The sequence below is a fragment of the Lineus longissimus genome, chromosome 15 (genome assembly GCF_910592395.1).
Source record: "Lineus longissimus chromosome 15, tnLinLong1.2, whole genome shotgun sequence".
Lineage (NCBI taxonomy): Eukaryota > Metazoa > Nemertea > Pilidiophora > Heteronemertea > Lineidae > Lineus > Lineus longissimus.
In genome coordinates, this window is record NC_088322.1 from 15,059,026 (window position 1) to 15,085,148 (window position 26,123).

Genomic DNA, 26,123 nt, shown 5'->3' on the forward strand with positions numbered 1-26,123 from the left:
CGCATCTGTTAGCATTAGGTTAGCATTCCTTTTATGCTGCCAGTCAATCAAGTACCAACAAGAGTAGCGCTACACTCTTCAGTAATCATTGGATCTACTGGTACATACATACATCCATATCATTCCTAGAACGTCTGATACTCAAGTCCTCCAAAGCCGCTGGTAGTAATGTGTTCACCTTTGGTTTACTTGAGGCCGCAAAGACAATCCTCTAGGGCAGCGGTAGCGCAATGGAATAGGATCGGCCTCGTGATCAAAAGGTCGTGGGTTTGGCTCAGGGCCGAGGTTTCCCTACTGGTCGAGTTCAAGTGAGAGACTCCAAACAGTTGTACGGGGGTAATTTGGGCGCTCAATTGCGTACGCTGTACATTTTGCTGTACATTTTGCTGTATATTGCTACCATTTTATTGCGTACAGGGGAGCGGGTCCTAAAATTGGTGCGTACACGTACTTATTTAAAGTATTGCACCTTACAAAGAAAATAATATGTATACTTGATAGATTTAGTATTAATTGTTTTGTAAAATCAGAAATATAATCGTTTATTAATAGTTACAATATCATGTTCATTATCATTATGCATCAAGAAGAACGAGACTTACCGGTAATCAAGTACAAAGGCGACCGAGACAGAGACCAGCAGTTCCATAGATCGCCACCGTGAGGCCCCACCTATACAACCCACTGCCGTGTACTGATATCTAATCGCTGGGTGTTTGCAGAGTGTTTGCTGAGTGGTTTTGCAGAGCATAATCTGGCCAAGATATCTCCAAGATATCTCGCGCCGTTCTCCCCCCTTTAGTGAGCAATCGGTTAAAGATGATCGTGTCGCTTAGACAACAAAATTTATCCGAGAAAATTGAACGATTTTGTCACTCTCGTGCAAATTGATGCGTATCTCTCAATAAAGTGGCATACTTCATAAATCATAGTGGAATGTTTTTGATGAATTGGACGTTAAATGAGACGACTGACAAAATTCCCCCATTAGCAACATCATAAGGCCAGTGGCAAGAAAAAGGCCCCAAACCCCTCACTTACATCTTGCTTTATAAAAATATCACCTATATTTTATATGTTATCAAAAATTCATGGCTTATGAATACATGATAACATCAAGTACATTATTGAGCCACTCTGTATATACAAGGTTGGACAAAATAATGCCCATAACAAACAGTTTTCAGCTCTTTATCAATCTTGCATTAAGCGTTTTAAAGAACCAATTCCAAAACCAAGCTAACTACGACAACTTGAATCCATTAACGACTGCACTGGTCAGTTCCCAGTGAAGATGGTTAACGAAAATGAGAAAAAAATGGCCGAGACCATATGAAAACTAGTCTACTATTTTACAACTCTGATCATTATGGAGGTGAAATTAAGACCCGAAACCTGATGTATTGTATCAGTTTTTCACGCACGAGATGAGGATTTCGAGGTGAAACATCTGTATTGGTACCCGATTGTCTCATAGATGGCACTGCACAGATCAAATAAGACGATTGGTCATGCATGTTTTCGTGTATGCTAAATATGTTTTCATGACTAAATCAGATTTTGTCCACTGGCCAAACTCGTCACCAGTCATATATATAATCATAGGATCCGACAGTGCAATCTTGGAAATCGAGATGCCACTGATCCAGTCAAGTTTTAACTTTTCCTAAAAGTACTCCACAGCTCAGAACCTTGTGTCCGTCATATCATCAGTACTGTTCATATAGGCAGAGTTGTCGTAGCCGTGCTTTTCTTCGTATTGCTTGCCGGTGTCCTGGCATTGATGGTTACTTGAAACATATCGTCCTGTCCTATGTTTTTCAAGTGCTGGACCCCATTTAAGACTGGATTCGTTGGCCGCCCTGCATGCCTGGAACATGATGGGCAAAATTGAGTGTTAATGTAAAATGGCTCCATTTTCGTGCGAGACATTTCCAAAGCAAGGCAATAATACGAATGCACGTAGCGCGTACGCAGGTCAGTGTACCGCACGCAACTGCAGTTTTAAAACAGGTTATCAATAATCTTAAAAGATGATTCATCGAGAAAGAACGAACTTGACATGGACGTATTAAAAAATGTACAATGAACTTGTCGTCCGGACATGGAGTCGCACATCTGCCAGCCGGCATGGGAGACAACAATGCATCACGTGTGTCGTCTGCTTAAAGGTGATTTGACTTACCTCCCATCCATATGTGACACAGAACTTGACAAGAAGCCAGAGGTACATGACGAGGATAGGAAAGAGAGCGGTCAACCATCCGAGGACCTGGCCCCATTGTGGGTAGATGTAGGTGTCGTTGTAGTTGAGGGGTTCGTGCTGATAGATCTTGAAAACTATCACAGCCTGAAAGGATGTTAGGATTTCAATAAAGAAAGAAGAGGCATTTCAGATGTGGTATGCGGCTTCAGACAATCGACTCTGTACTTACTAACATTGCCAAGGGTGACACAACACACCATACAATCCTCCAAAAGACATTTGGTGTGTGCCCTAACATCATTTTGATATCTTCTGCGAATCTGTTATAACCATAGATCCATTGTATGGCGATGCATTCGGTCATTCCGACGAAGAGTAGGGGGTAACCGCCGATGTTGACATCTACAAGGTTTAGCAGGTACATGCCGGACTGCAAAACGAAACGTAATACAATTAGGTAATGCATGGACCATCATTTGGGACAAGTAGATTTCCTGTTCAACCTCTATGAACGTGTTATCCAATCGGTCATCTTATCTGAAAACGGCGTTATTTGTTTTCCCCAGAACGGCCGTAAATCAGGCAAAGTTCGATAAACCCGGCCGATGGCGGACCGTGTGTACACTTACATTTAAGCACATAGGGAGTCCTAATACGAAAGACAGAAGGCACATGCAGCCTCTGAAGATGATATTTCGTCTGTTAGTGGCCCTGAGGGTATCCTTAAACTCATCTGAGATAGCGCTGATTACGGTTTCCATCATTGAGAACTGGCAACGAAGAAAGAGCATTCATTTCAATGATGACATAAAAGGTGCAAGGAAAACCACGCGCTATATCTCATTTCACTTTCTTTTACAACATTGAACCAGAATTTATCAGCAAAGTCTGAACCAGGATAACTTCTTCTTCTTCCTCTTTAGATATTTTCCTTTTCAGGTTCTGTCTCAAGCTCAGTAAGGGTGGTCACGACACCGGACTGTATTCAGAATGTCTTCTATTCCTTTATTCACCAATTTGCTCGCGGTTAAGGCCATTCCATTCACCTTACTCGCACCTCGTTCAGTTGATACAGTTTGCACTCTGGTTCAGCAGGATATGGGATGCGTTGGTTCAGATAGCTGGGATTCACAGTATTAGTGAAGCATAGGTTCAGACTGAACGATTTCCACACCGTTCCTGCAGGATCCAGATAGCAGATAGGTTGGCTCCGATAGTTGGCATTCACAGCATAAGCGAACCAAAGGTTGACGATTTGATTCCAACACCCAAAATCACAAAATCATCATCAAAAGGTTTGAACTTACCTGTGAACTGAACCCTAACATGGCCATCATGATAAAGAAGAGAATAGCCCACATGGGAGCGATGGGCATCTTTGAGATTCCTTCAGGGTAGACAATAAAAGCTAAACCAGGACCTGAAATCACAGTTGGACTAGGAAATGTTCATGTTTATATGATGAGGTCAAGCACCTGGGACCAATCTCCAAGCATCGCCATTGGTAATGGTTGCTTGGTGACACAGAGAACATACTGGCTTTCTTCTCATTGGGAGTGTGACGATATTTGTTTTGGGATCACATTTACGAATATCATGGAATTGGGTTAATATGCAACAAGACCAGCCCAATGGATCGGAAGGATGATTCATCAGGTAATATTGCTTTATTTTTACTAAACCACGTACCACTTGCTGCTACGTCGGCGACCGAAACTCCTTTTTCAAACGACATAAACCCAAGAACGGAAAAGATGACGAAACCAGCAAATATACTGGTCGCGCAGTTAATAAATGGAACGATGAGGGAGTCCCTGAAAAGAAATGACGTCACAAATTGAAATCTGCCCTACAAATAGTTACTTAATCTGGCAAAAGAGGGCTTCTAGTAATGGCGATGACTGGAAAGGAGTGGATGTCAATGTCACCAAAGAAGTTGCTACTGTAACATTTACTTTGTTGTAAATGCTATGTTACCATCACAGTATAGTTTGGAGGCCAAATCAATCTGAGAAAATCTATTATTCATCAGTCACACAAGGCTTAGGAACTTCCGTTTTTAATCAGATGTTTTTACTATTCTTCATCTTTCACATTCTCCAATACCTACCTCTGAACATTATTATGGAATTTGTTATAACTGGACATGGCAACCAGTCCCCCTGAGCATGCGCTAAGCGAGTAAAATATTTGAACCAGTGCGTCACTCCAAACCTGTGGAAGAAGGCAATCAGAGAGGCGGTAAGGAACTATGGGACTAGAGGTACTACGTAAAACCCCGTCTGATTGGTCAGACAGCACGCTTTTTCAAGTTGGTCAGTTTGGGGTCAAACTCTAACCAAATGGACAGATTGAAATCAAAACATGGGCTCATTGTTCAGTTTGAATCCAAACCGTGCACTCATGGTCCGTTTGATTTCAAACCGTGCATTCATTGACCAGTTTGAATTTAATCTGACGGCTGACTGACGGACGCTTGATATGTCTCTCACACAGGTCATGTGCACTCCTCATTCACACAAAGCGTATAGAATTCAACAAGCGGGGAGGGGCATCTTCTAGCTATACAATCATGTTCAGTATATGCAAGAGGCTTGCTACGAACGAAAAAAGGTATCAATATCATATCCAGTGATCGCATCTAGCTGTATGTGTTTATGAAACCATTCAAATGTTTATCAGCATGGTTCAATACCAATAATGCTTGGATCTGGAGTATGCCATTGGCATTGGCTCTTGGTTTTGAAGTTCTAGAATCGTCTTACCATGAGTCTGAGCGGCAAACCACGGCCAGACGGATGCGATTTAGCTGAGGAGTTCCCACAGAATCCTTAAGTAAGTTCCATTTTGTTAATACCATCAAGACGTTTTTTGAAACTTAGAGTTGAAGTTAACGGTAGTGGTGTCACTCTCCCCTTTTCATTTGAGTCCAATCCAATTGGATAGTGATAGTTGATACTTTTCTTCCGTTACACAAACTCTGCATACAATACCTTGTGTCTTGAGACCTTACCTCTTGCAATTATTATCGAAATTATTAAAGCTGGCCATAGTGATTAGGCCACCAGAAGACACGCCTAGTGAATAAAAGATCTGAACTGCTGCGTCACTCCACACCTAGAAATAGTACGGTTCAGCTTTAATATTTGAACTACCTATTGGAAACCTTTGACCGGCAGGGTCGGTGAAGGATAGTGGCGTCCTCTATTGGATCTGGAACTACTTTCTGGTCACGTGGTGTCTATTTATGTTCTGGATTCATCTACGCTGATCGGCTTTTAAATTGATTGTTGGAAATGTGGCTGTCAACCATAGGGTATTTGGAACGTGACAAGAGAATGTTCTAAATGACAGCGTCAGTGGCTCTACTGCCATCACTGTAAGCGCTGTTTGCACCTCTGATGGAGAGTAGAGAAGGTAATAAAGGTCGCATATCTGAACAAGGTCATTTGCAAGAGTAGGAGATTCCCCAAGGCGAAGAATTGAGACGGGTTGACTAAAAAGATACCAGAGTTTTGGGGTTCGAGTTCTGGGGTCTCCAAAAGAGGGATTAATAATAGGCTCGTTTAAGAGATATGTTAGCATCCCGCAGACAATGGCGAATTGGTAGAGGTTGAGGGAAGGGCAATGAATAGAATCAGAATGTGATAGAGAATAAAGCGTTTACATTCACAGATACTTGTACAAGGTTACCAAAAAACTTTGGCAGCTGAAGTAATGATTAAATTCGAAGCGAAGCTGAGTTTTCGGTCAGTAAGCTATAGGATTATCAATACATATTTTACGCTTACAGACTGAGATGTCTACTCCACCATAACGACATAATTGTGCCACCTTGATTAAAATGTACTTAATAGATGACATGATATTTTAAGTTCATGTTTTGATATGCTCTCGATAAGATTCAGATAAGCTATATTTCATAGCCTACTTTTGCACATTGAATAAAACCTACCTTGGCATCAAGCAGTTTGTCCCACTGTGGCGTGATGTAGAAAAGAATGCCATCTAAAGCGCCGTCTAGTGTCGCTCCACGAACTAACAAGGCGGTCAACAAGCAGTAGGGGAAGATAGCCGTAAAATACACGACCTGTAAACGATGAAATATAAAATCGACTGTTTGGACCTGCAGGCCTATTCACAATCGACTGGCAGTAACATATGAAATATACGCTGTTTGTCTTGGCCTTTTAATTACATTATGAATGCCAATTTTAGAACTGTTCACCTTTACTATTTCTTTGCACAGTTCTATCAGAGTCTTTCAAATCTCTGGTTGTATACTGTAGTTTCCCCACCAACCTTCGAAGATGTATGTAATTTTGAAATGTTTCCTCGCCATATTCAATAAAAGCACGGACCTATCGCAGAAGCATAGTGCCAATAGTATAATGGTTGCACTTGGTAACGTGAGCAGCCCCAACCAGTTAATTTGTTTCTATGATCGTTACACAAAGTGTTTTGCCCAAGATCACATACCTTTCCAAGCGATTTTATTCCCTTGATTAGGACGATGAAAACAATGAGCCAAGCGACAAACAGACTCAAGGCTAACTTCCAGCTAAGGACACCCGCGTCTCCGATATCATCCGTCATCCCGAGGACCTCACGACTGGAAGGCAAAAGAAACCTTATCATGAGTATGCATGTTACAGGCCTAATTTGCATGCTGACACTGGCACGTGCGGTAACCTAATGAAAGTCCAAACAAAAGCATAGGTTCACCTGCCGCCTGAGGATGTCAAACAAACAAACTTCTGCCATGATTATACATATTACCGTCCTAATTTGCATGCTCACCAGGGAAGTCATATTTGCGTGCTGACGAAACTTATCTTCTGTTGAGCATTAGCATGCGCTCTGTCGACCGGTTATTCCGTTTAAGCATTCTGAGTTGGGTTGTGAGCCTCACTGTCGGCATGGGTATATAGTAAAACCTAAATACAGCCTCTTGAAGCGCAATAATAATCTACTTTTCACTTACTAAAAATATTCCTCGCTTGGAGTTGTTGTGTAGTTGTCGGTGATGTTTGAAGGCATAACTGGGGCAGTCAGATTCAGGGCAGGGTCCGAGTCTGCAATTTCAAGAAATCTACAGTTTTGAATTTCGCTATAACTCACTGTGTCAAGGGGAAACCAACGCTCACGTTTCATTTCTTACTTATACCCTAACTATTCTCTTAGAGTCGACACAGTGCCCTAGATGCTCTAAGTCCTTCACTGACCTAAATGTACATTTCTTCTGTTGTTGTCCCGATTTCAGTGCAAATTGTGAACTATTTTGGTAGCGTGTGGAGAACGAATGTAATGTATATGTTAACGCCGCTCTTTGGAATATGGATGATTGCCAGCCTTCCGAAGCGCTGCTCGGTCGGCAGCTAGATGGACTGGATTACACCGACAATATTACATTGCTAAAAATTGTAGCTGAAAGCTGGATGGTCAACGCGTGATCATCTACATGATATATATGTATAGTCATGTCATTCATTTTCACTGAAGCTTGTTTTACCATTAAAACTTAATGGAACCGTCTCTCTGAGATAGAACGATGGCCATTTTGAATTAGTAGTCATAGCGATAGATGCTGCGATTAGTCAAAGCAATGAATACTAGGAATGAAGACAATACATCATTACTACTTACAGTTACGGCTGTCCCTGCATCTAAATGTGCTCCATTCCTCACGACAATATTCCCATGGTAACGACGTTGTCATGGACGCGACCAAATAGTATAAACAGTACGCCACGATCACGTTATAGTACAAACTGATGACGTAGGACACAATGACTGTTGCCCATCCTAAACCCTTAAAGAGGGGGTTTATCCGCCAAATGGTGATGGGACCTAAACTTGCAAACTGTCCGAAAGCGAGCTCCATGTAGAACAACGGCAGGCCGACGACTAGTAACATGATGACGTATGGAATGAGAAAGGCACCTGAAACGATAGAAAATCTGATTATACATGTTCCGGAGACATGGTCAATGCATGGGCTTATTTTCATGGGTGGGTAATCACGCTGCCCGAGGGAATGAATATGCAGGTTATGGACAAGAATAGACTCGCCTGACTCCTTTCTCAAACGAATTACATAGGGGTATAATGCCCTCCTTACACCCCTCAATTTCAGCAGTAATGGCTAGGTTTGCTCATGTACATAGTTTGTATTGCACTTTGCTCTACATCCGTGATAGGAGAGATACATGACCGTATAATGCAGTAAGGGGAGTTTGGGGTAGCTCCCTTATAAGTGCGGGTAATATCACCTCCTACAAGCAAGGAATATTATCAAGGTTCTCTTTATAAAACGGACGTTAGTCCCATGCAGCCTACTGTTAGATATAAAATTGAAAGAGACACCTACCACCTCCATTTTGATAACACAAATAAGGGAACCTCCAGACATTTCCGAGGCCAACAGCATAACCAACACACGTCAGGATAAACTCAATCTGGCCACCCCAGTTTCCTCGCTCCGCATTCTCATCGCCTCCCTTCTTTACTGGTTGATCACCCTCCTACGAAACGAAAAGAACGAATTGTATATGAATAAGTTGTTTAATGTGATTGTAAAGCGTTGTTACAAGCGAAATGCCGTTACACGTAAAACGACATTTCCTCTGTCAAACGTGAAAATCTGAATTTCTTGATTGGAACATGATCGAGATCCACAGTTTTCACTGCAAGAAAATTCACTCGAGAAGGGTAAATAGGCGATGACAACGTCTCAATTCAGAATGTGATTGTGAAATGTTGTTCAGAGCGAACTGTTGTTTAATTGTGGCGAACCTAATGTCGAAGTCACTGTGCTTGTCGTGTGAATCCTAGCTCTGGCAGGGATCAAAGGGCAAAAATAACTTCGGGTTGAAATGTGATGGAGACCAGCAGCTTTTACTGCTAAAAGGCGAAGAAGGTTGTGTTAGCTTGTAGCGAAATAAATATGTTTGTGAAAGTTTGTTCAAAGTGAAATGTCATTTTATAGCGGCGAACCTCGCGTCGAATTGCACTGAGGAAGACATGATAATTTTAGCTCTGGCGCGGAAATGGCAATAACTCCAGAATAGAAGGTTATATTCCACCTTGAGCAAGTAGAGAATGGCTTATTGGCGATGCCACCCTGGGTACTAGATCTTTCCACACTTACTGTTTCTTCTTCTGAAACAAACTCAACTTTATCCGTAGGTATTTGCTTAGAGAAGAGCACGATTCCTTCAATGGTCATGACTTTCCCGAAGTGTTACTCCAATGGATCAGGAGAATCGAGTCTTGGTGGAGCGAAGGAATGTAATGCTTGTCATCATTCGAATGAAACTTGATGGATTCAATGCATTGAGACAAGGGGAATATTCATTAAGAATATTGAAGGTAACTCTAGATGAGCAAATTTCAAATCATGTTAAGTGAACAAGTAAGGGAATTACAATCATGCATATTTAAATGTTAAAGGTAGGTTGCAGATTTTTAAGTAAACAGAACAGATGTCATAGTAAGGCGACTTCTTTCATAATGTCAACGAACTGTTACCTTCTACTTCGCAGTCATTGCCACTGTAAGTTAATGGGTGTAGCCAGGGGACCATTTTGTAAAACATCAAACATAAAAGTTTCATGGAAGACTGTGTGTTGGAGACGGTTCAGCTTTAAGGTTCAATCTGCTGACCTGGTCATTTGCACACAATGTCTTAAGAGATTTAATTCTTATCGCTCGAAATATCTTGGCACTCGGCAGCTACCTTGTGTATATATTGCGGCCAACTGGAGGTGGCACGGATGATCAGTGGTCCCCAGTTGGCAAGCCGCTTTTTCGGACTGTTTTGGTAAATGGACCACCTGTTTGCTTTAAACTCCAACTTGTTTGCTTTGAAATCAGGTATCAGGGCGCATCTACCCTACTACAGTGATTGATAACGTCGATTTATCATCTGACCTAATGATATGTTCTTGGTGTACATCAACATAACTTGACACAGACCTTATTATCTTGTATTGTTCAGAACAGTCATTCTAAACTTAATTCGGGTGGATCTTTGACCACCTCCCAGGTTGGATTAGCGATCATTAACTAATAGATTAGCCAAGTTTAAATCTAAAACCATATAAGTTCAACTGTAAGGTTTGGCGGTCTCGTCGATATTCATGTCAATCCTAGATCGCATTACATATCATATCGTGTTGTTTTAAAGCCGATAAACTAGGGCCTCCGCACCAGCCGCTAACTTCTCTGTACATTTCTACATACATTACATCGCACTATTCCTATAACGCCACAGCCTAGTCATGCGACTGACAATGCCTCGATCGGCCCAGCCGATAAGCTGAGTAGCATTACAAGAGAACCCATTCCCCTTTTCCTTCCCCTTTTATTTACTCTCGGCCAACTACAACCTTTCCTATGATATATTCTCCAGCGCACTCGGTCTGTCGATGGTGTTAGGAAGAAACAGATAACCTCTAGGCACCACTGGACACCACTGGACTATATTCATATTAACTTTTGATTGGATACGAGGTTTACCAACATCCATAAAATTCTAAATTTTTATCTTTATAATTACGTTCCGTACTTGTTTTGTGATAAAACTTCATAACCTCGATTGTGCTTATCAAAATAGTTATATATCATGTCAGCACTGTTTATAGCAGGTAAATTTCCATGACGGTACTGGGCCCAGTCCCAAAAGGGGATTAGTTTTCAAAATTCGTAAAAACATGTCGGGGACAGAATAAAATTACCTTAATCATGATAAGTAAGGTGAATACTTCTCGTAAAATGAAAGTTCCCGCAAAAAAGGTGCTCCTAAACCGGGTGTATATCTGTACTGACGTTCCAAGCAAGGAGTGTATCAATTGTTTATGCTTGCAACCTAGTTTTGTTTCGGTGGTAGGCTGTTTGACTTCTTAAGTAGCCTAAAAACTCGTAAAATTCAGTATCTCATGAGTTATCTTGATCGGCGAGGAACTGCGATCTGTTTGCGTTTGGCACTTCGCGAGACACCGGGCCAAGTTAACAATGATAGGTTAAGGTTGTATTCTCTGATACGTCATCATGTCGACCTCTCCATTAGTTGATGTCAGTGAGCATCTGGGCAGAATACACGACATTGACTTGGATGTTTTTAACTCGACAATTTGAAAATCGGGTATGAAATCAATTGGCGTGACACTGAGCTGACTCTATTCAAGTCACAAACATAAATGTAGTATATTCTGTTGAGTTTTATAAATGTACTAGTAGCATATTCATAGATTTTATCACTGAAAAGTACATCGTAACCATAACCTGGCCCATTAAGTCCGAAAGTAGAGCATTTTGAAAATTTTGAGGGTCAAGATATCGCACGAAGATGATCGCTGGCTGGTCGAATCATTCCGTGACGTCAAAAAACCATGAGCTCATGGTTTGTAAGCGTCATTTGTTAACATTGAATCATAATTGAAAGAAAAAGGTTTGGTTTTCATTGTGACAATTTAAACGCCCTAGAATATCATTGGGCGTTTTCACAACAGACTGGTAAAGAAATTCAAAATATAAACAAACATATTAGTCCGTCTGCCCTATTTTGACTTAAATTTATCTGTTACATAAGAGTAATTCATAACAGTCATTCATAACTCCATGATATTTAGGGTGTGCCTACCTGAACGCCCATTGTACTCAAGATAAGAAGGATTACGTGACTTGTGTTGATATCGTCTGCCGTGACGGAAAAGTTTCATTAATTCGATGACCTTGACAAATTAACGCTGAAAAATTTCCGTTTTTCGATTTGGCAGTTGTTGTGTCTCATGAATATGTTTCGAACATTAATTTGGAGATGGTTTCAAATATGTTGGTCCAAACAATCATTGCATCGCAGTCGCACAAAGGTGGCACTGTAACGAAGTGAACCTGCATGAATAATAAAAAGGCTGCCCCCCCCCCCCCCCAAAAAAACACTCTCGCCCTGTCCCAGGCAATCAAGGCTACTGGCTGCTGGCTGCTGTCCGCTGTCGCCAGTTACTGATTAATGACCAAAAACAACTACTATGTATTCGATCCAAACACTCTCATCTACATTGTATATCAATTGTGAAATTTATCAGCAAAAAACTTACATGTGCTACATTTCCATTCATCATGTTTATTTGGTTCTTCTCTGACATCACGGCGATCGGATGGAGTCGAAAAAAGTTCGGATAAAGTCGTATACAGTCGTAAAATATCACGTGCGTATTCGGATGAAAGGTAACAACTGTCCAGCGATTCTTCAGACACAGCCAAACATGAAGTATATATGAGATTACAAAGAAATCAAAGCAATTTCGCACAAGTCTGAAGTCTAGTTTCGATTCACTTTGACTTATGTTAAGAATCTGACCCGCAATTCCGACCCCTGTGCATAACTGCTTTTCTCCTTGAGTATCGAGTAAGACTGATTACGGCATTGTACGATAGCCATTTATACCTAAGGTCTGACCTAACATCAGTGACGCGGATAAGACGGTTGATAATCAATCAGGTTACTGAACTATTCGTTAGTATCTTTTTTTAAAATGACGTCAACACCAACCACAACCAGACCCATCTTTAATTTAGGTTGTGCACAGGGTTCTGTGGTCCTTGTATGTCCTAAGCCAGAAAACGAAGGAGAAACACTTCGAAATGTTGCAGACTTTATAATTAATTAAAGTGTATATCCATACAGAACTCAATATAACCTGGCCCTAACTTGAGCACTTAGCATTATCAGGTATACCATGTTGCACTCGTCACAAACAACCGCCATTAGATGAAAGTAGGCCTGTCTCATTTCTGGATAGCAAGGCCGGCGAAAACTCCCGAGTTGATCTCTCATTTGCAATTGCATCCTACTGACATCAGTTTGCCTTACAAATTACTAAAGTTCAAAGCCAAGTCAATCAGTCAGTTAACAGTTAACAGTTAAAATAGCATCATTGCTATTCTTCATATGGATAAACTTCTGAACTGGTCATAGTGGTCTGGGAGTGAATACGGATTCCATTGAAGAATGATCTAATTATGGATACATAAATCACGACAAAGGGCCGCGAGGAAAAGCGTGAATCATCCGTTTGTTGCGCGAAGAGGGTCATTCTTCTTGCTGTGTTTACGCTTAGTGATATTCATCGTGACCCTCAGGTTTTGGATCCACTACGCTGACCCGGACTCCGTTAAATGAGTCACTACAGTTTCCACGACGATTACCATCAATCCGATCCTGTTTGCCCTTTGAATTTATTGTTTTTTCAAAAGATCACGGTCTCTATTATGGCGGATTTCCAAGCTTCGTTCAGATTTTCAAATTAAAATCATTTTTTGTGCGATTGTAATTGTGGCTAACCGACCTCTAATTTGCAAAACAGGCGAAAAGTGCGCAATTTTCAGCAATTTAGTAAAATTTTGCAGCAGTAGGGTTAGTAAAAACTAGCCATTTTATTGGGCCAGGCGCTCATTCTCCATTAAAACGTCATGGCCCAGAAAATGGGCCTAGTCATACTTACATATACCGCCCTCCCAGCACAACAAGGCGATCAAATTCCGCAGCCCCCTCATGCAATCTCATGTAATAAGCACAATTCCCGCATAATGTCACAAAACTACCTGATCAGTTTGAAAAATTTGAAGGTAAATTGATACATATATACGTCAACGATACCAAGTGACGACCCTGATCGAGCTGGGCCAGGTTGTTCAGAACAGGCTTAACTTAACGTTAAATCTAAGGGGTTAACTGAAGGAGATGACGCTACGTTAAGTTAACGTTAAGTGTAAAGGCTTAACGTAGATATACGTCATATATACGTCAACGACCCTTTGATATACGAAGTGACGACCCTGATCGAGCTGGGCCAGGTTGTTCAGAACAGGCTTAACTTAGCGTTAAATCTAAGGGCTTAACTGAAGGAGATGACGCTACGTTAAATTAACGTTAAGTGTAAAGGCTTAACGTAGCGTCAAGTTAAAAGAAAGTCAGCGTAAGTGGCACTAGAATGATCAGGTTGAACTGAAGGGGGATCTACGAAGGAGCCTAAGGTCCAATTTAGTACGAATAGATCTAGATGATTGGAAAGAGGAACTTGACAAAATTTCGATTAACATTAATTTTAATGAGTCAAACTCGACACCATTTTTTTCGATCAACATTGATTTTAATGAGACGAGCTTGGGCACTTCGTGTCGTCTTCAAGACTAATGAAAACATACAAAAACTAGCAATAACGGTACAATGACGCAACAACAGCAAATGAAAGGGGATACAGATGTGGGTATGTACAGGTCTTAACGGGATGGTATAAAGCATGAGGTGACAAAATTAATTGGCAGTAGTAATTGGTAAAACAAAGCAGTAGAGAAACCGTCACATGAGCTTGCCTAAGGCACATCATGACATGAGCTTAGGAGCTTGACGCAAGGGCCCAAAGCGCCGCGTAGCGGCAAAAAATCGAAGCTGGCGAAACATTTATAACGGGTCACCGTCACTTATTATTGGACTTATAGCGCATTTACGGGGTTGCAACTATTTTGCTTTATAGTGTCACCAGGAAAGAAAAGCATGCGACCTAACGCCGATCTATTTGTATAAAGTGATAATTGGAAGGTATATAGTAGGAAATATCAATAAAATAATCATTCCATGTCGTCTTTTGAGGGCATTTTTGTAAAAAATATATGTGTACGTCACCGGAGTCTCTGCAATGATAATTTTATCACAGCAGTCTCGCGCAAGTAGAAGTTCTTTACCTATTAGTTCTTCACTTATTCGTCTGGCGCAAAGCCAGACGTTGTCCATTACGATTTCACTACGATGTTTGACCAGAAGGAGCAGTGCGCGAGATATGCTAATGAGCAGACTTCCCTCGCTTGAGTTTCGGAAGAATGTTTCATATCGCGCTAAGCTGACCACTGCTGACCATGACGGGCGTGCATTGGACTGGTGCAGGTTGGAACTGAACATTGAATATGCTGGTGGTGAAGCTTTCTTTCTGAAGTTGGTCGTGACTGATGCAGTATCCTTTGACTTGTCCACAGCATCGTTCAATCATTGCTCTCTGAGCTGGCTTTATTCTGTACTTGCCCAAATACTGAGACCAAATGCCTGTTGACCGTGCTTTAGGAGAGACTGGCGCCATGCCTAGTCTCTCTTAAAGCACAGTCAACAGACACCAACCCCCTCAGACTCAGAAACCACAAACGCCCAACCCTTCCTGCTACCTTAATACTTCTGGATCTACCGCCTTCATATAGAAGCATGCGAACCACACATTCATGATTACTTTGGTAAATAGGTGAGTAAGGTGATGAAATTGGTATCATGAGATAAAATACAGGTCATCTCCATTAAACTGAAAGTGGGTTGAACGTATCAGCAGTGTTACCTGTTTATTTTCAGAGTATGTTCGCCATCAGGAAACCGCCAGTCCAATGAAATGTCACAACGTGACGTCTATAACGACAGGTAATAGACAGTATAAATCATCACATTCACAGATGCCTGGTTCACTTGCAGCCTGACGCCTGTTGATACGCCACTGTTGATACCTTGCTGACTCCGACATGAAGCTTCTGATCCTAGCCGCCGTGATTGTAGCCGTCTCCGCTTTTCCAGAGCCGGACTGGATGGAATCTGTCCGTAAGTTATTTCAAATGTCGTTTTTGTACGAGCTGGCATGCATAATTCTCGTCGACAGATGGTATAAAAAACATCCTGGTATTTTCATTTTCATTGTTCAGTTTCATACGCGACTGTAGCTTTGATCACTAGCTGAACAACCATAACTTCGAATCGTCATGTATAAGCAAGCGTACCCCAAAAAACAGCCACTTTGGTTTCCAAACTAAAGACGTGGCTTAGTTCTTTGTCCAATCGGATGTTTAAGTTAGCCAGTCCCTCGCCAGATCCGATGCATCAGTTTCAACTTGACTTCGACACTGAAACCGATGTTCGCCCTTTCATCGAATACTGAGACTTCGAACAGCCAGTCCCTTGCCAGATTCGATGCTTCAGTTTCAACTTGATTTCGACACTGAAACCGATGTTCGCCTTTTCATCGAATACTGAGACTTCGAACAGTCAGTCCCTTGCGAGATTCGATGCTTCAGTTTCAACTTGACTTCGACACTGAAACCGATGTTCGCCCTTTCATCGAATACTGAGACTTCGAACAGCCAGTCCCTTGCGAGACCCGATGCTTCAGTTTCAACTTGACTTCGACACTGAAACCGATGTTCGCCTTTTCACCGAATACTGAGACTTCGAACAGCCAGTCCCTTGCCAGATTCGATGCTTCAGTTTCAACTTGACTTCGACACTGAAACCGATGTTCGCCCTTTCATCGAATACTGAGACTTCGAACAGCCAGTCCCTTGCGAGATTCGATGCTTCAGTTTCAACTTGACTTCGACACTGAAACCGATGTTCGCCTTTTCATCGAATACTGAGACTTCGAACAGCCAGTCCCTTGCCAGATTCGATGCTTCAGTTTCAACTTGACTTCGACACTGAAACCGATGTTCGCCCTTTCATCGAATACTGAGACTTCGAACAGCCAGTCCCTCGCGAGATTCGATGCTTCAGTTTCAACTTGGCTTCGACACTGAAACCAATGTTCGCCTTTTCATCGAATACTGAGACTTCGAACAGCCAGTCCCTTGCCAGATTCGATGCTTCAGTTTCAACTTGACTTCGACACTGAAACCGATGTTCGCCCTTTCATCGAATACTGAGACTTCGAACAGCCAGTCCCTTGCAAGAATCGATGCTTCAGTTTCAACTTGACTTCGACACTGAAACCGATGTTCGCCTTTTCATCGAATACTGAGACTTCGAACAGCCAGTCCCTTGCGATATTCGATGCTTCAGTTTCAACTTGACTTCGACACTGAAACCGATGTTCGCCCTTTCATCGAATACTGAGACTTCGAACAGCCAGTCCCTTGCGAGATTCGATGCTTCAGTTTCAACTTGACTTCGACACTGAAACCGATGTTCGCCTTTTCATCGAATACAGAGACTTCGAACAGCCAGTCCCTTGCAAGAATCGATGCTTCAGTTTCAACTTGACTTCGACACTGAAACCGATGTTCGCCTTTTCATCGAATACTGAGACTTCGAACAGCCAGTCCCTTGCGATATTCGATGCTTCAGTTTCAACTTGACTTCGACACTGAAACCGATGTTCGCCCTTTCATCGAATACTGAGACTTCGAACAGCCAGTCCCTTGCGAGATTCGATGCTTCAGTTTCAACTTGACTTCGACACTGAAACCGATGTTCGCCCTTTCATCGAATACTGAGACTTCGAACAGCCAGTCCCTTGCGAGATCCAATGCTTCAGTTTCAACTTGACTTCGACACTGAAACCAATGTTCGCCTTTTCATCGAATACTGAGACTTCGAACAGCCAGTCCTTTGCCAGATTCGATGCTTCAGTTTCAACTTGACTTCGACACTGAAACCGATGTTCGCCCTTTCATCGAATACAGAGACTTCGAACAGCCAGTCCCTTGCAAGAATCGATGCTTCAGTTTCAACTTGACTTCGACACTGAAACCGATGTTCGCCCTTTCATCGAATACTGAGACTTCGAACAGCCAGTCCCTTGCCAGATTCGATGCTTCAGTTTCAACTTGACTTCGACACTGAAACCGATGTTCGCCCTTTCATCGAATACTGAGACTTCGAACAGTCAGTCCCTTGCGAGATCCGATGCTTCAGTTTCAACTTGACTTCGACACTGAAACCGATGTTCGCTCTTTCATCGAATACTGAGACTTCGAACAGCCAGTCCCTTGCAAGAATCGATGCTTCAGTTTCAACTTGACTTCGACACTGAAACCGATGTTCGACCTTTCATCGAATACTGAGACTTCGAACAGCCAGTCCCTTGCCAGATTCGATGCTTCAGTTTCAACTTGACTTCGACACTGAAACCGATGTTCGCTCTTTCATCGAATACTGAGACTTCGAACAGCCAGTCCCTTGCCAGATTCGATGCTTCAGTTTCAACTTGACTTCGACACTGAAACCGATGTTCGCCCTTTCATCGAATACTGAGACTTCGAACAGCCAGTCCCTCGCGAGATTCGATGCTTCAGTTTCAACTTGACTTCGACACTGAAACCAATGTTCGCCTTTTCATCGAATACTGAGACTTCGAACAGCCAGTCCCTTGCGAGATTCGATGCTTCAGTTTCAACTTGACTTCGACACTAAAACCGATGTTCGCCCTTTCATCGAATACTGAGACTTCGAACAGCCAGTCCCTTGCGAGATTCGATGCTTCAGTTTCAACTTGACTTCGACACTGAAACCGATGTTCGCCTTTTTTTCATCGAATACTGAGACTTCGAACAGTCAGTCCCTTGCGAGATTCGATGCTTCAGTTTCAACTTGACTTCGACACTGAAACCGATGTTCGCCCTTTCATCGAATACTGAGACTTCGAACAGCCAGTCTCTTGCGAGACCCGATGCTTCAGTTTCAACTTGACTTCGACACTGAAACCGATGTTCGCCTTTTCACCGAATACTGAGACTTCGAACAGCCAGTCCCTTGCCAGATTCGATGCTTCAGTTTCAACTTGACTTCGACACTGAAACCGATGTTCGCCCTTTCATCGAATACTGAGACTTCGAACAGCCAGTCCATCGCGAGATTCGATGCTTCAGTTTCAACTTGACTTCGACACTGAAACCAATGTTCGCCTTTTCATCGAATACTGAGACTTCGAACAGCCAGTCCCTTGCGAGATTCGATGCTTCAGTTTCAACTTGACTTCGACACTGAAACCGATGTTCGCTCTTTCATCGAATACTGAGACTTCGAACAGCCAGTCCCTCGCGAGATTCGATGCTTCAGTTTCAACTTGACTTCGACACTGAAACCGATGTTCGCTCTTTCATCGAATACTGAGACTTCGAACAGCAAGTCCCTTGCGAGATTCGATGCATAGTTTCAACTTGACTTCGACACTGAAACCGATGTTCGCCCTTTCATCGAATACTGAGACTTCGAACAGCCAGTCCCTTGCGAGATTCGATACTTCAGTTTCAACTTGACTTCGACACTGAAACCAATGTTCGCCTTTTCATTGAATACTGAGACTATGAACATGATGGGGTTGGAGGCTCCAACAAAAATAAAACTTTTTTTACTGCCCGCCCCGCTGCAGCACCTAAATCCCTCGGCGCCAAAACATTCCATCTGAACATTCTCTCCTCCAGCTCATGGTGAATGGGGAGATTGGTACTGCGACGGTCTGGAGAAGTTCCGTGACCGTGTCGACTGCGAGACGAAAGGCTTCGACTGTATCTACAAGAGAGAGATTGGACTCTGCGAAGGAGGCGAAACCCATGGTAAGTGATAAATAGACACCTTGTGTTCCACCACTATCTGGTTGATCTTCTGCACGATTACATTATTCATTCGACCAAGAGGTTTCCATCAACGCCATTTTTCAATCTTGTTTTGGACACGCTGATCTATCGGATTTCTTCATTGTGCAAACTCATCTATTCTATATTCTAATCTAGACGAAAATGATCGAGACAAGATACGAGCTTTGAAAATTGGGTAATAAATAATTGGTTGGCCCGACACCTTTTGAGGCCCAATGCCTTTTAAAACATGCTGAGGATTCCAAAGACTCCGGACTCGAAATCCCATATTACAGCACTGGTCATCGATGGAAGGTAGACACTGGTTCTGTCCTTTCCTACGAACAACAGCAACAGCGACAAAAGCAATACTGATCTCTGGGATTATCCTCTACGCCTCAAGGGACTAACCGCTTTTCCAACGATCAAAACTTTATCCTTTCAGCCCTGGGCGAATGGAGTGAATGGGGAGCATGCATCTACAACATCCAGAGCCGCCACCGAGAATGCTCCCAGCGCCCATGCGCCGGAGAGTTTGAGAAAGCTAGGGTCTGTTAGTGAAGTATTAAGTCACAAGCAGAGCCTCAAGATTCTTCGTGCAGCTTGTATCATTGCATTGTTTTCTTTGAATAAATCGCTGCGACATTCTAATCGCCAACTGTACCTTAGTTTTTTCGTGTTATTTCTTTGTATGCTGATCCATTTCGATTTAAAAGAGCACTTCTTTCCCGGCTTTTTTTTTTGAGCATCCTGTCACACATCGGATGGTTATTACAACAGTTCTCTCTGCATTTTACTGGAAGTGGAGATCAGTTGAGGGCTCATTTTTGGAGTCGGGCCAGATTAGAGTACAGGTCAAATTAAGTAAACACAACTTTGATCAATAACCTGTAAATTTGTTCTCAACAAACAGTAACTACGATATATCGTACATGATTGTGTACACGTTTAAAACAGGATTAACTTGCACGTTATATATTTAGCGCCACTTGTTAATGTAAGAGTGCAGTCATACTCAACAGGGAGATTTCGCAAGCCCACAAAACGCAAACGCGAACGCCAGCCCGCTTGTTCGACCTCTGCGATCATACAGGTCGCCGAACAATGGGATTGGCGTCCGCGTTGTTGCTTCGGGAGCTTTGCGGAAACTCTCTCTTATCTGACCGGTAACATGGCGTTCATCAGGATAACTACGATGACCATCAGAATCATTGAATAGATGCGGTAAGGCAATTTAACAACAACAACAAATGAAAGGGGATACAGATGGGGGTATGTACAGGTCTTAACGGGATGGTATAAAGCATGAGGTGACAAAAATAATTGGCAGTAGTAATTGGTAAAACAAAGCAGCAGAGAAACCTTCACATGAGCTTGCCTAAGGCACATCATGACATGAGCTTAGGAGCTTGATCTACCGCATGCGAACCACACATTCATGATTGCTTTGCTAAATAGATGAAATTGGTATCATGAGATAAAATACAGGTCATCACCATTAAACTGAATGTGGGTTGAATGTGTCAGCAGTGTTACCTGTTTATTTGCAGAGTATGTTCGCCATCAGGAAACCGCCAGTCCAATGAAATGTCACAACGTGACGTCTATAACGACAGGTAATAGACAGTATAAATCATCACATTCACAGATGCCTGGTTCAATTGCAGCCTGACGCCTGTTGATACGCAACTGTTGATACCTCGCTGACTCCGACATGAAGCTTCTGGTCCTAGCCGCCGTGATTGTAGCCGTCTCCGCTTTTCCAGAGCCGAGATGGATGAAATCTGTCCGTAAGTTTTTTCAAATGTCGTTTTTGTACGAGCTGGCATGCATAATTCTCTTCGACAGATGGTATAAAAATCATCCTGGTATTTTCATTTTCATTGTTCAGTTTCATACGCGACTGTAGCTTTGATCACTAGCTGAACAACCATAACTTCGAATCCTCATGTATAAGCAAGCGTACCCCAAAAAACAGCCACCTTGGTTTCCAAACTAAAGGCGTGGCTTGGTTCTTTGTCCAATCGGATGTTTAAGTTAGCCAGTCCCTCGCGAGATCCGATGTTTCAGTTTAAACTTGACTTCGACACTGAAACCGATGTTCGCCCTTTCATCGAATACTGAGACTTCGAACAGCCAGTCCCTTGCCAGATTCGATGCTTCAGTTTCAACTTGACTTCGACACTGAAACCGATGTTCGCCCTTTCATCGAATACTGAGACTTCGAACAGCCAGTCCCTTGCGATATCCGATGCTTCAGTTTCAACTTGACTTCGACACTGAAACCGATGTTCGCCCTTTCATCGAATACTGAGACTTCGAACAGCCAGTCCCTTGCGATATCCAATGCTTCAGTTTCAACTTGACTTCGACATTGAAACCGATGTTCGCCCTTTCATCGAATACTGAGACTTCGAACAGCCAGTCCCTTGCGAGATTCGAAGCTTCAGTTTCAACTTGACTTCGACACTGAAACCAATGTTCGCCTTTTCATCGAATACTGAGACTTCGAACAGCCAGTCCCTCGCGAGATCATATGCATCAGTTTCAATTTGACTTCGACACTGACACCGATGTTCGCTCTTTCATCGAATACTGAGACTTCGAACAGCCAGTCCCTCGCGAGATTCGATACTTCAGTTTCAACTTGACTTCGACACTGAAACCGATGTTCGCCTTTTCATTGAATACAGAGACTATGAACATGATGGGGTTGGAGGGTCCAACAAAAATGAAACCTTTTTTACTGCCCGCCCCGCTGCAGCACCTAAATCCCTCGGCGCCAAGACATTCCATCTGAACATTCTCTCCTCCAGCTCATGGTGAATGGGGAGAGTGGTACTGCGATGGTCTGCAGCAGTTCCGTGACCGTGTCGACTGCGAGACGGAAGGCTTCGACTGCATCTACAAGAGAGAGATTGGACTCTGCGAAGGAAGCGACACCAACGGTAAGTGATAAATAGACACCTTGTATTCCACCACTATCTGGTTGATCTTCTGCACGATTACATTATTCATTCGACCAAGAGGTTTCCATCAACGCCATTTTTCAATCTTGTTTTGGACACGCTGCTCTATCGGATTTCTTCATTGTGCAAACTCATCTATTCTATATTCTAATCTAGACGAAAATGATCGAGACAAGATGCGAGCTTTCAAAATTGGGTAATAAATAATTGGTTGGCCCAACACCTTTTGAGGCCCAATGCCTTTTAAAACATGCTGAGGATTCCAAAGACTCCGGACTCGAAATCCCATATTACAGCACTGGCCGTCGATGGAAGGTAGACACTGGTTCTGTCCTTTCCTACGAACAACAGCAACAGCGACAAAAGCAATACTGATCTCTGGGATTATCCTCTACGCCTCAAGGGACTAACCGCTTTTCCAACGATCAAAAATTTATCCTTTCAGCCCTGGGCGAATGGAGTAAATGGGGAGCATGCATCTACAACATCCAGAGCAGCCACCGAGAATGCTCCCAGCGCCCATGCGCCGGAGAGTTTGAGAAAGCTAGGGTCTGTTAGTGAAGTATTAAGTCACAAGCAGAGCCTCAAGATTCTTCGTGAAATAAACAGGCGTTTAGGGTCCAAATATAGGCAGCCAAATTTTGAAGCCTGTATCATTGCATTGTTTTCTTTGAATAAATCGCTGCGACATTCTAATCGCCAACCGTACCTTAGTTTTTTCGTGTTATTTCTTTGTATGCTGATCTATTTCGATTTAAAAGAGCACTTCTTTCCCGGCTCATTTCTGAGCATCCTGTCACACATCGGATGGTTATTACAACAGTTCTCTCTGCATTTTACTGGAAGTGGAGATCAGTTGAGGGCTCATTTTTGGAGTCGGGCCAGATTAGAGTACAGGTCAAAATAAGTAAACACAACTTTGATCAATAACCTGTAAATTTATTCTCAACAAACAGTAACTACGATATATCGTACATGATTGTGTACACGTTTAAAACATGATTATCTTGCACGTTATATATTTAGCGCCACTTGTTAATGTAAGATTGCAGTCATACTCAACAGGGAGATTTCGCAAGCCCACAAAACGCCAACGCGAACGCCAGCCCGATCGTTCGACCTCCGCGATCATACAGGTCGCCGAACAATGGGATTGGCGTCCGCGTTGTTGCTTCGGGAGCTTTGCGGAAACTCTCTCTTATCTGACCGGTAACATGGCGGTCATCAGGATAACTACGATGACCATCAGAATCATTGAATAGATGCAGTAAGGCAATTTAACAACAACAACAAATGAAAGGGGATACAGATGGGGGTATGTACAGGTCTTAACGGGATGGTATAAAGCATGAGGTGACAAAATTAATTGGCAGTAGTAATTGGTAAAACAAAGCAGTAGAGAAACCTTCACATGAGGTTGCCTAAGGCACATCATGACATGAGCTTAGGAGCTTGATCTACCGCATGCGAACCACACATTCATGATTGCTTTGCTAAATAGATGAAATTGGTATCATGAGATAAAATACAGGTCATCACCATTAAACTGAATGTGGGTTGAATGTGTCAGCAGTGTTACCTGTTTATTTGCAGAGTATGTTCGCCATCAGGAAACCGCTAGTCCAATGAAATGTCACAACGTGACGTCTATAACGACAGGTAATAGACAGTATAAATCATCACATTCACAGATGCCTGGTTCACTTGCAGCCTGACGCCTGTTCATACGCCACTGTTGATACCTCGCTGACTCCGACATGAAGCTTCTGGTCCTAGCCGCCGTGATTGTAGCCGTCTCCGCTTTTCCAGAGCCGAGATGGATGAAATCTGTCCGTAAGTTTTTTCAAATGTCGTTTTTGTACGAGCTGGCATGCATAATTCTCTTCGACAGATGGTATAAAAATCATCCTGGTATTTTCATTTTCATTGTTCAGTTTCATACGCGACTGTAGCTTTGATCACTAGCTGAACAACCATAACTTCGAATCCTCATGTATAAGCAAGCGTACCCCAAAAAACAGCCACCTTGGTTTCCAAACTAAAGGCGTGGCTTGGTTCTTTGTCCAATCGGATGTTTAAGTTAGCCAGTCTCTCGCGAGATCCGATGCATCAGTTTCAACTTGACTTCGACACTGAAACCGATGTTCGCCCTTTCATCGAATACTGAGACTTCGAACAGCAAGTCCCTTGCGAGATTCGATGCTTCAGTTTCAACTTGACTTCGACATTGAAACCGATGTTCGCCCTTTCATCGAATACTGAGACTTCGAACAGCCCGTCCCTTGCGAGATTCGATGCTTCAGTTTCAACTTGACTTCGACACTGAAACCAATGTTCGCCTTTTCATCGAATACTGAAACTTCGAACAGCCAGTCCCTCGCGAGATCCGATGCATCAGTTTCAACTTGACTTCGACACTGAAACCGATGTTCGCTCTTTCATCGAATACTGAGACTTCGAACAGCCAGTCCCTCGCGAGATTCGATGCTTCAGTTTCAACTTGACTTCGAAACTGAAACCGATGTTCGCCTTTTCATTGAATACTGAGACTATGAACATGATGGGGTTGAAGGGTCCAACAAAAATGAAACCTTTTTTACTGCCCGCCCCGCTGCAGCACCTAAATCCCTCGGCGCCAAGACATTCCATCTGAACATTCTCTCCTCCAGCTCATGGTGAATGGGGAGAGTGGAACTGCGACGGTCTGCAGCAGTTCCGTGACCGTGTCGACTGCGAGACGGAAGGCTTCGACTGCATCTACAAGAGAGAGATTGGACTCTGCGAAGGAAGCGACACCAACGGTAAGTGATAAATAGACACCTTGTATTCCACCACTATCTGGTTGATCTTCTGCACGATTACATTATTCATTCGACCAAGAGGTTTCCGTCAACGCCATTTTTCAATCTTGTTTTGGACACGCTGCTCTATCGGATTTCTTCATTGTGCAAACTCATCTATTCTATATTCTAATCTAGACGAAAATGATCGAGACAAGATGCGAGCTTTCAAAATTGGGTAATAAATAATTGGTTGGCCCAACACCTTTTGAGGCCCAATGCCTTTTAAAACATGCTGAGGATTCCAAAGACTCCGGACTCGAAATCCCATATTACAGCACTGGCCGTCGATGGAAGGTAGACACTGGTTCTGTCCTTTCCTACGAACAACAGCAACAGCGACAAAAGCAATACTGATCTCTGGGATTATCCTCTACGCCTCAAGGGACTAACCGCTTTTCCAACGATCAAAACTTTATCCTTTCAGCCCTGGGCGAATGGAGTGAATGGGGAGAATGCATCTACAGCAACCAGCACCGCTCCCGGGAATGCTCCCATCAGCCATGCGCCGGAGTGTTTGAGAAGGCTAGGGTCTGTTAGTGAAGTATTAAGTCACAAGCAGAGCCTCAAGATTCTTCGTGAAATAAACAGGCGTTTGGGGTACAAATATAGACTGGCAAATTGTGAAGCCTGTATCATTGCATTGTTTTCTTTGAATAAATCGCTGCGACATTCTAATCGCCAACCGTACCTTAGTTTTTTCGTGTTATTTCTTTGTATGCTGAT

The 26,123-nt window shown here is 42.8% G+C and overlaps 4 protein-coding genes across 5 annotated transcripts; 3 read left to right on the forward strand and 1 right to left on the reverse strand.

Moving 5' to 3' along the window:
* Positions 1-489: 489 nt before the first annotated feature.
* LOC135499755 (sodium- and chloride-dependent glycine transporter 1-like) lies at positions 490-12,603 on the reverse strand. 2 transcript variants are annotated; one of them, XM_064790700.1, is made up of 13 exons: positions 12,307-12,603; positions 8,577-8,730; positions 7,853-8,149; positions 7,191-7,281; positions 6,686-6,818; positions 6,162-6,296; positions 4,317-4,420; positions 3,896-4,020; positions 3,514-3,626; positions 2,836-2,976; positions 2,436-2,636; positions 2,186-2,350; positions 490-1,870 (listed from the first exon to the last, which is right to left on the reverse strand). In XM_064790700.1, exons 1-13 carry the CDS (start codon positions 12,352-12,354, stop codon positions 1,685-1,687), a joined length of 1,893 nt encoding a protein of 630 aa, XP_064646770.1. In that variant the 5' UTR covers positions 12,355-12,603; the 3' UTR covers positions 490-1,684. The 2 variants fall into 2 exon arrangements, with proteins under 2 accessions (XP_064646770.1, XP_064646771.1); XM_064790701.1 differs by lacking the exon at positions 4,317-4,420 and adding an exon at positions 5,220-5,323.
* Positions 12,604-15,672: 3,069 nt separating this feature from the next.
* On the forward strand, positions 15,673-20,251 carry LOC135499608 (uncharacterized). The gene is made up of 3 exons (XM_064790479.1): positions 15,673-15,842; positions 19,436-19,567; positions 20,034-20,251. Exons 1-3 carry the CDS (start codon positions 15,767-15,769, stop codon positions 20,144-20,146), a joined length of 321 nt encoding a protein of 106 aa, XP_064646549.1. The 5' UTR covers positions 15,673-15,766; the 3' UTR covers positions 20,147-20,251.
* Positions 20,252-21,115: 864 nt separating this feature from the next.
* Positions 21,116-23,265, forward strand: LOC135499609 (uncharacterized). Its single transcript, XM_064790480.1, has 3 exons — positions 21,116-21,378; positions 22,405-22,536; positions 23,003-23,265. Exons 1-3 carry the CDS (start codon positions 21,303-21,305, stop codon positions 23,113-23,115), a joined length of 321 nt encoding a protein of 106 aa, XP_064646550.1. The 5' UTR covers positions 21,116-21,302; the 3' UTR covers positions 23,116-23,265.
* Positions 23,266-24,172: 907 nt separating this feature from the next.
* LOC135499735 (uncharacterized) lies at positions 24,173-26,087 on the forward strand. The gene is made up of 3 exons (XM_064790674.1): positions 24,173-24,390; positions 25,227-25,358; positions 25,825-26,087. The coding sequence occupies exons 1-3, from the start codon at positions 24,315-24,317 to the stop codon at positions 25,935-25,937; spliced, it is 321 nt and encodes a 106-aa protein (XP_064646744.1). The 5' UTR covers positions 24,173-24,314; the 3' UTR covers positions 25,938-26,087.
* The last annotated feature ends 36 nt before the right edge of the window (positions 26,088-26,123 follow it).